The sequence below is a fragment of the Sodiomyces alkalinus genome (genome assembly GCF_003711515.1).
Source record: "Sodiomyces alkalinus F11 unplaced genomic scaffold SODALscaffold_12, whole genome shotgun sequence".
Lineage (NCBI taxonomy): Eukaryota > Fungi > Ascomycota > Sordariomycetes > Glomerellales > Plectosphaerellaceae > Sodiomyces > Sodiomyces alkalinus.
Window position 1 is genome coordinate 818,439 of NW_021167090.1, and position 10,335 is coordinate 828,773.

Consider the following 10,335-nt stretch of genomic DNA (forward strand, 5'->3'; position numbering starts at 1 on the left):
ACTACTAGTAATATCCGGAACCGCTACGCGGATATATAAGCGGGTAAGATAGTAGTAGGTAGGCAAAACACTTATAGTCGATCCGCGTAAGGCTGCATACACTACCGTTAGACCATCTCTGATACGCCCTAGATTTAACCGGGAATACTAGGGCATACCACGGAGTACCCTAGCGGTACTATGGCTTATGCTATAGCACCCACGGGGTACGCTATAGGTACTTTTAGGGTATACTATAGCTTCCCTAGGGTATAATTAGTGAATACTGGGGAATCCCCCGGGTTCCTATACGTAGAAGCCGAGGATTCCACGGGGTTTCCCCGTGGATACTTAAGTCCCGGGGGCGCGCGCCCCCTTAGTTTAGAGAAGATATCTTTATTACACCTCTTTTACTATAGTAAAGGTTACCCTTTAAATCCTGGGTTCCTTAGGTCCGATAGTGCTGGCTGGCTAGAGTTATACCCGGATAGGGCATATTAAATTCTAGATCCGTCTAGGTCCTATAGTGCTGGCTAGCCAGAGCTGTGCCCGGATAGGGTATATTAAATAGTAGCAACTAAGCTTATAGGCAAGGTTCGCGTACCGCAGCCCGGTGTAGACTACGTATACTAAAACTAAATAGGCACGCGGTTTACTAGCGAATGCTAGCGTGCCCGGCGTAGCTGCCCTTAACAGCGCGAACTTCGTATGCTAAGACTAAATAGATATAAGGCGCGCTAGGCGAAGACGCCTCCCCTTTAATGGGTTTAGGCGTGGAGTAATAAAGGAAACCACCGTTAAGCGCAGGAATAGCGACTATACTAACCTATACTAGCCGTGGAACCCGAGCTTCGACACCGCGATAACCTTCCTAACGATTACTAGTCAGCGTAGGCGACTATACTAACCTGCACCAACGTTAACCGTTCTTAACGATCACTAAAAGGAGTAGGATAATGCCTATACTATCCTGTATACTAGCGTCCTCCGTAGAACCAGAGTCCCGATAAAACCACGGGGTACTAAACCCCTAATCGCCTCCCCTTTAATAGGTCTAGGCGTAGAGTACTAAGAAATCCATAGTCGCCGAATACGCAGGAATAGCGACTATACAAACCTATACACCGGTATTTACCGTGGATTGATCCTAAACTCAAACATACGGTAACACGGTAACCTTCCTAATAATCGCTAGTTAAGCATAGGAGAGCGATTATACTAACCTACACCGACACCGAACCTTCTAAACGATTGCTAAAGGGCATAGGATAGTGACTATTATTCTATATACTAGCGCCCTCCGTAGAACCCGAGCTCCGGTAAAGAACCACGGGACGTACTAATTCCCCCCCCTTTTTTTTTTACCGTGGCACTAAGCCACTCGATAATTTCCCCTTTTCCCCCCCCTTTACCGTGGCACCGAGCTACTCGATAACTCCCCCCCCCTTTTTTTCCCCTCTTCCCGCGGAGTAAAAGGGGAGCCGACCTCCCCTTACCGTAATCTTCCCTTTACCCGTGTTTCGCGGAGAATATTTTCCTATTAGCGGGCTCGCTAACTAAAACGGCTAAAAGTGCTAAGAATATCCGAGGCTAGCAGTGTAATAACCCTAAGAGGAAAAGCGTAGAACCGGTATCCATGCGAGAGGCTATATATCCTAAGGCTTAGAGGGTATATCCTAGTCTTTATCGGATTTACCCGAGGCCCCTCGGTTATCCTCCCTGTTAGAGGGAGAGCTTCCCCTTATTCTACTAGCCTTTATCGGGTTTGCCCGAGGTTCCCTCGGCTTTCCTCCCCGTTAGAGGGAGGGCCTCCTTATAGTAGACTCGCCTTTAACCGTGACCGACGCTAAGGCTACCCTCCGTCTACGGGCTATAGCACGTATACCGCCGTGCCCGATATTCCTGACTAGGACCCTACGTATCTCTCGGACTTCCGGACGATACCGCGGAAGGCCGTGGTATTATACTCGGATTCTCCACGGTGTAACGTCCTCGGACGGCTAAACGGCCTATTAAGTGGAAGAACCGGCGAAGTAATAGAGTATCGTGGTTTACCGTCTCCCCTTAACGTATCTGCGTCGTTTCGTAACGTATACTCCTTTCCTTTCCCTTCTTCCCTTTCCTTTCTTCCTTTTCCCTTCTTACCTTTCCCTTTTTCCCTTTCCCTTCTTCCCTTTCCCTTCTTTCCTATCTATCGTGAATACTATCGCTACTAAAGGACGCCCGCGGGACGTAGGGCTTATATTGCCCGGGGCAGATACTTAGGGATAAAAGCCGTTATATAACTAAAGTTCGGTTACCGCCGGTAAATACTATTATAGACGAAAGCCGTTATATAAAGCCGTTATATAGCTAAAGTTCGATTACCGCCAGCGAATAGCGAGACCTATACGAGTACCGTGAGAATAAGGTAACTCTATTAGTAAGGGACGAAGTTAGCTAGCTTACTGGAATAGTTAGATACTGGAAAAAGCTATAAAGGTATAAGAAGATAAAGACCTTAATCTAAGGATAGCCTTAAAGAAGACGGAGGTTCCGAGGGTACTATAGCCGGGTAATATTAAAGAACCACGAGTAATAAAGAACCGCGAGACGTTAAAGAGCTAGTAGGCACGTAGCGGAACCAGAAGACTAAAGTATTATAAGACACGCCGGCGACGCGATATAAGACGAACGTTATCGCCGTCCTAGGTAATAACCAGGAATGCTAGGGAACCCTAGGTAACATTAGGGAATAGTAAGAATAAAAGGACTATAACCTATATATACCTTCTATAGCCACCGTAATAACCACAGTTACTACGGTGCTCTACGCAGCGCTAGGAAAAATACTATCGCTTTTATAGCGTATAGCTATTATTCCCCTTCCGTTCTCACTTATCACTACCGCGACTATTTATATCGTTAACGTAGTTTGCTATCGGTTCCTAAATCGTTTACTATCTCCTAGATAAGGCCTAACTATATTAATTAAGACTCGGCGTTTTCTAACGTATTCCCCTCCTTCTTATTAGTCCCCCCCTTAACGTTTATACCGCGTTATATCGCGGTATACCGAATTCCCTATACTATAGATGTATTTTATAGTTTAGCTTCCTTTATCGCACTAACCCTTTAAGGACGTGGAATATTAGGAATCGTTTGATAAAGCCTTTAGAAACCCTAATAGAATCGGCTCCGGGTTTACTAAGGAGGGTTACTTTAGAGCTATTACACTTTACGGCGGCGAGGAACGACTAGAGAACGGACTATCGGCTCTAGACACTAGGTTCGCGCTCTAGAAAACTAGCTATAAGTCTAAGATAGCCGAGTTCCGTAGGTATATGGAAGGGTTAGGATATAATTATCCCGAGACTCGTGATCTCGACTAAACCGTGTTCATGCCTAAGGAATACCCCGAGCTTTACTAGATAATTACTAAGGATAAAGTAAAGAATATCGTGAGCTAAGTTCCTTAGCCCGAGTTCCTGCTAAAGGGAAACCCTAAACTTATATCGTGGAACCGCCCCTAAACCTTATTTAAGTATTACATTATAGTAAGAGACGCTAACGCCCCCTATAACTACGCCGGTAAATTCGATAAGACACCATAGTCTAACCGCACTATTAACGTCGATACCCCCGCTATTACCTCCGGCTAGTGTACGGCCGTGTTTATCGACCTTAAAGCTAAGGTAAAGGCTACCACGGCCGGCCTATTATCCGCCTAAGTTCTTTAGGGTAAGAACCCTAAGAAACTGGCGAGTTCGATAGTCCTCGGCTTTATGCTTTAGTATATCCGCGATCACGTATACCTCTTTAAGGCGGTCTACGAGGTGGTGCTTATAGAAGCTAAGGGTATTATAGTGCACGCCGACCGTAAGAGAAACTTAGAATAGTATACTAAGTAAGCCAGTATTACTAATAAGCTTATCCGTAAGTTTATCCACGGGCTCCCCGCGGCGAAAGATAAGGAACCGACTCAGAATATACTAACTATTTAGGAGTTTTTAGCTATAGTACGGACCGGCGAAGAGCCGACCCTAACCGTACCCATTAAACATGCCGCGCTATCGGACCCTACGACGGAGTAAGCTGCTAAGCGCGTAGTTAGCGCTATAGGCACCGAGAAGGCCTTGTGTGATATTATAAAGAACCTCACTAAGCACCTACACGCCCCGGGCATTAAGCCCGCGGAAGAAATAATTACTAAGGGCGAATAGACTATTATTATCGTTTACTAGCGGACCCACGCAATCGCGCTGCCTATTACCGCGGCGGTATTTATTACCTTTACTATAAAGAATAGGCTTATTAAGGACGATACGTAGAACGCCGCGGATTTACCTCTACTACTAACGTTATAGCGCTTAGGCCGCATAGTGGCCATTATACCCCTTACCGAGGACGATTAGCTTATTAGTACCCGCCGCGAAGCCCTAGTGAATATGCTTACCACCGATACTAATAAGGCTATTAGTATTATTCGCTACTATACCGCTTTATAGGTAATATAGTCGGACTATTCTGTCTCCGGCCTGGAGAGCACTTACGCCGCCGATCGGGCGGAAATCGAGGCTCGCGCCGCTGAGTTTACCTTAGAGGAGGCGGCCCTGGCTCTTAACATGCTACTAGATCGATAGAGTATTCCGATAGCTAAGCCGTAGCCTACTAATAACGAGGACGAGATTACTATACTCGATTAACTATATATTTAGGTATAATAGGTATTAAGGCTACCGAGGCTTTACCGTGGAATGTTATGATAGAAGAGTTGCTATATATAGTATTAGCACCTTTATTTTCGCTATAGTATGCGGTGTGATGGATTAGCGGACGGTACGAAATTCTTTCCTTCTATCTGCTATTTGCTCGCCTTAGCTTTACTAAGGAACGCCGTGGGAAGGAACGCCGTGGCGTCGGCATAGTTTTATTTTCTTCTCTTCTCTTCTTCGCCCGGCTAGGTAGTAGATAGTAACGGCGGCGGTCGCTATTAGGGCGCCGCCGCGTAATAATATTTTCTTTCTATTCTCCCTAACTACACCGCGGTTTACTAGTATAACCGTAACGCGCCTTAAGTAAGGCTATCGTAGTTACCGGGGAAAGCCCGCGGGACACAGGGCTTCGTTGCCCGGGGAATTTAATACGCCCCAGATATAACCGGGAACACCAGAGCGTACTGTAGGGTACCCTAGCAGTACTATAGCTTATACTATAGCACCCACGGGGTACGCTATAGGTACCTTTAGGGTATACTATAGCTTCTCTGGGGTATAATTAGTGAATACCGGGGATTCCCCCGGGTTTCTATACGTAGAAGCCGAGGATTCCACGGGGTTTCCCCGTGGATACTGAAGTCCCGGGGGCGCGCGCCCCCTTAGTTTAGAGAAGATATCTTTATTACACATCTTTTACTATAGTAAAGGTCACCCTTTAAATCCTGGGTTCTCCAGGTCCGATAATACTGGCTAGCCAGAGTCGTGCCCGGATAGGGCATATTAGTCTCTCTACGAGGATAATATCACGGTAGCAGACTTTACCCCACTTATCCGGTATAATAGCCGTAACCTTGTCCGTAACGAGTAGATTCTTACGCCGTATATTAGCACCCTACTTAAGAACCAATTCTATCCTAGAGTTAAGTATAATATGGCACTATTTACGGAGGGAGTTAAAGCGTTTACAGGCTATTTTATATATTTACACGAAGGGGTTATACTCATGCAGGAAGTCCGAAATTTTCCTTAGGATATAATAGTTAAGCGTATAGTCGAGGCTTTAGGTATTCGTAAGGCGCTAGTCGATAGTAGCCTACGGGTCGTATAAGTATAGCTAGGCAAAGGCGGGAAGTCGACCTATAGCACTTAATAGCCTAGTATAGTAGTAAAGGGTACCGTGGATTTAGAAGGCTATTACGCCGCCGGCCGTAGTACCTTAACGGGTCTTAGTATATTATATAGACGTAAACGAAAAGGTATTATTATATTAATGGATTCTCTTATGATAATCTGCAGCTTAAGCGGTATCCGTGTATAGTAAATATTAGAAGAAGTCGGGTAGCGGGGAGATAACAAGAACGTCGACGTCGCCCTAGTTATAATAAGTGCTAAATTTCGGGTTCGTAGGCGACGATTCCTAAGTAATAGAAGACAATAGCTATTAGCTAACGACTAATAACGCGGAATAGAAAACTAATCTATAACTTCTCCTTAATCTAATAAAGCGTAGCGTAATATTCATACTCTACTCGTATTAATCTAAGGTTATAGTAATTAACCGTAATACCCGGCTAATACTACCCTAGCGGCCTAGTATATTCTTCGCGGCGTCCGCGATAGTCGATTTTTGTATTACTCTGGCTAGTATTAACGGCTATTCTCTTACGACGGGCTATAATGCGGCAGGTATTATAGGTATTATACGCGGCACTATTACGCCGTATAGTAAAATTAATACTCGGAAGGTAACGTCTATAGTATGTGTAGTAACTTCCCGGGGTAGCCTATAGGCCATATCTCTGCTAACGGGCGCGGCGGCGACATGGAGGAACCGGGGCAGGATCTATTAGAGGGTGGGTTATTAAAACGGGTAGAGGAGGAGCCGCCGAACCTATAGGAGGTTCTTCACGGGCGGCTTAACGGGCGGCTTAACGGGCGTTTCGGTTAGTTACTCTCGTAGCACGATATATTATATAGGTAGCGTAAATCCTGTGTACTCGAGGATAATAACTAAAGTCAGAAAACGGCTTAAGATTCTTATAGCCATGGTAGGTTCGCGGCTCTAAATCAGGCTAGCTAACTATATTAACGGCGTAAATAATATAGTGTAATACTATATAAAAAACTTTACGGGCACCGTAGAATATAGGCAGTAGATAGGAGACACGGCGATATAGTATATACATCTAATTTACAGGTAATCCGCACTCTAATCCCTTAATAACCTACCGCGGTATTTATGGTAAAAGCTATATAACTTAAAAGTACCGCTGGTTTACGGGCTATATAGCTATATACTATGAAAGTAAGTCCCCCGAAAGTCCCCCGAAAAATACTGCTAAATCCCGTAAAACGGGTCCGGGCGGTAGTACTAGTACGAACGCAAGGCTGGCTATTAACTTACGCAAATTAAAGCGGGCCAGCGTCAGTGTAGACTTAGAAAGCTGCATGATTATGTACAAGGGGCAACGGTTTCTAGCGCTTCCCCGAGGCCTGCTCTGGTCTCAACGAACAGTCAACGCAACGTAAGCCCACTGGCGGGTGCAAAGTACCTGTCGATCGTATTGGAGATCACTAGTCCACATACGTACTAGTGTCATGTCGTTGGTCTTTTTTGTGACACGTGATGACATAGGCATATGGGTAGAGCCCACATGGGACCGCATGTCCGCAGGCAATCGGTACGTAATTACGTTGTACACTACCTAAATAGTCAACATCCGATCACGTCAGTCAACCTTGTTGGGTACATGTATCGTTTATTCTCCCCCCGTCGATATGAGTCGACCATCTTCCATCTACAGCGCCCTCTATCGTCACTCACGCTTAAGAATGTCGGATCGGTGTGTCATATTGTTTTATTATTATATTTGTCCAATTTGAGCCCATCGTCTGTCACGGTCATGGTCATGTTTGAACTCTCCAACATCCCGTTCGTTTGAAGCCGTGGATCCCACGATTCCACGATTCCCCGAATGCCCTCGTCCCTTCCAAGCGATTCACTTCCAGGGACTCTCTTTGGCGTCGACCTGTCCTCGACCTTCGACCTTCGACCTTCGACCATCGCTTTGCACATAATTACGCCGCTGGCAATCCCACCGACACAATGAACAGCCCACCCATGTCCGTATCCGACGCTTCGTCGGCCTCTTCGGTCGCCGACGAGTTCCTGCAGCTCACCTACCCCAGCGGCGAACCCGACATGCCGCGCCGCAAAGCCGCCCTCGTCAACCTCGTCGACGCCCTCGGGCCCTGGGAACTGATGTATCTCCGCGACCTGGTCGAAGCCAGGCCCCACGGCCTCGCCGGGCTCGTGCAGCTACCGCAGGAGCTGGTCTCCGAGATTGCCACCTACCTGGGCTTCCGCGACATCTTCACCTGCGTCCGCGTCTCCAAGCACTGGCGCGCCGTGTGGACCAGCGACTACGTCGTGAGCGGCTACGTGCGCTACTTCTTCCCGGGCCTCATCGAGACCTTCGCCCCGATCCAGCCGCCCAACTGCTGGAACCTGTTCCGCAAGGCGGCCCGCCGCTACATCCGGCACCAGAGGGGCAAGTACGTCACCACGCTGGCGCAGGAATGCGACGCCACGCGCCTCGACTCCCCCGAGCTGCTGCCCGATCCCATCTCCCACCCGAACGGCGTGTTGCGGCTCCCGCACCCCCCGCAGCATATACCGCAGGCCCGGTCCTTCGTCCTCAACTCGCGGCTGTTCCCTGTTCACTACAGCCATGGGAAGGTGGCGCGCCAATTGGATGGCTGTTGTGTCATTCTCGACGACCTCGTGAAGAGGGAGAGGCGGCTGGTGTCGTCGCCCGAAGCACGCCTTCGCGGCTGGGAGTTGGTGCTCGTGGCCATCACGGACAAGTTGCTTGTCTTTGGAGATGCGCGGAACAACGTCCTGTAAGGACTTTGCCCACCCCTATCCCCCCGGCCCCTCTTTCTGCCCTGTTAGCTTCCGTCTCCGTGCTTCACGTTCAACCGGCTCATTCGTGATTCTACCAGGGTCATCTACCACATAGAATATCGCGAATTCCGCAAGCTCTCCATCCCCTCCAACCTCATGTACCTATACGCGTCCGAAACCACGGTCGGCTTCACCGTGTTCCAACTCGATGACGATACCCTACCCGAACCGTTACCTCGCGAATTTCGCCGTCGTCCGTATCTGTGGCGCTGGGGAGAGAATCTTCTGCCCGTCGATCTGCCACGCACCGACCCCTCGGCTGCCAGATTGACCTCCGACCCCAAGTGCGCCCACGACATTGGCTTTGTGTTCCACCCCTGGAATCCCGACGTCTTCTTCCTAGTCTATATGTGTGCCGGGCCTGGTGAGTGCCTTTCGTGTTCTTTCCCTTCTTCCCGTACCCCCCTCCCCTTCGGTCGGAAAGCCCAACAATTCACAACACCCCACAACACCCCATGCTAACACTATGATCAGGACTCCCCGAAGAAAGTCGCGCCTTCTTACAAATATCCGTGAGCGAGTACCATGATCGGACCTTGGTGCGCTCTTACCACACACGCCACTTCTTCGACGGCACCCAAGACGAGCTGGTGCGCCTAAAACCGCTCTGCCGCGCCATGGACTCCCACGGCGGCGTCGCCCTGTGCCTCGCCTGGCTCGAGACCACCAGCGTCGTCATGGCGCGCTTCAACGTCCTGACCCGGCGCTTCGCCTTCTGCACCGTCCCGGAGCACCCGGACAGCTCCCTAACCGGACCGGGCCACAACCGACGGCGGCTGGAATGGGACGAGTCGGTGTTCTTCTGGAACAACGTCTTCTATTCCTACCGGCAGGCGTCGCGGGCCGACAACGCGGCGCCGTATCGGGCGGTCGCGTTCGCCCCGATCGGCGAGAACAAGCGGCGCGCCGACGACGGGAGGGGGAGGAGCCGGCTCGAGATCTTTGGCGAGAGGTGGCAGCGGCGGACCCTCGAGGGAGGGGGTCTGGATGGGGACGATAATTTGCTTGTTCTCGGCACCGAGATTGGCTACTACGTCTGGAACTTCCAGGACGGGACGGATGGGTCGGGGATCGGGTGGTTGACGCCGGCGGCGAACGAGCTGGCTGACATGCCGGTGGTTATGTGATCTCATCTCCCCATCCGAGTTTCGGTTGGGATCACGACACGACCGTCTTTTGACTCGCCAACGACTACGAATATCCCTTTGCTTTACGACTGACGGGCGCCGACGCGCCATAATATGTGTCCGTTTGTCATATTTGTATCAGGATCCTTGGAATCTCAAACGGACACGGTGTTTTAGGAGTTGCTATTGGGCAGGATATCAAGCGTATCGATGAGCCAGCGTTCAGGATTGTATTTGTATACGTCTACAAGGAGGCCGATGCAGATGGCAGTATGTCCATTGTTCTGTTGAGCAATGTGGGATATGATTAAAAGCTTATAATTTACCTTGCTCTTTTTCAACTCTTCGTCCTCTTTGTCACTTCCAGTATTCGCGCTGAATCTCTCTCTGGCCATATGTTGATAACTATTTGGTACCTAAGGTAGACTCCTCGCTGTATCGCGTCACCCCCCATCCAAACCGGAGTTCAGAGTACAAAGCACAGCCACATATAGTTGCTGAGCCACCCCCGCTATCTGGTGCGCCACAGCCAGGCACGGACAGGTATCTCAATACTTGTCGGTGC

The 10,335-nt window shown here is 49.2% G+C and overlaps 1 protein-coding gene across 1 annotated transcript; it reads left to right on the plus strand.

Moving 5' to 3' along the window:
• Positions 1-7,456: 7,456 nt before the first annotated feature.
• SODALDRAFT_329285 (hypothetical protein) lies at positions 7,457-10,096 on the plus strand. Its single transcript, XM_028610893.1, has 3 exons — positions 7,457-8,579; positions 8,682-9,007; positions 9,118-10,096. Exons 1-3 carry the CDS (start codon positions 7,783-7,785, stop codon positions 9,768-9,770), a joined length of 1,776 nt encoding a protein of 591 aa, XP_028462915.1. The 5' UTR covers positions 7,457-7,782; the 3' UTR covers positions 9,771-10,096.
• The last annotated feature ends 239 nt before the right edge of the window (positions 10,097-10,335 follow it).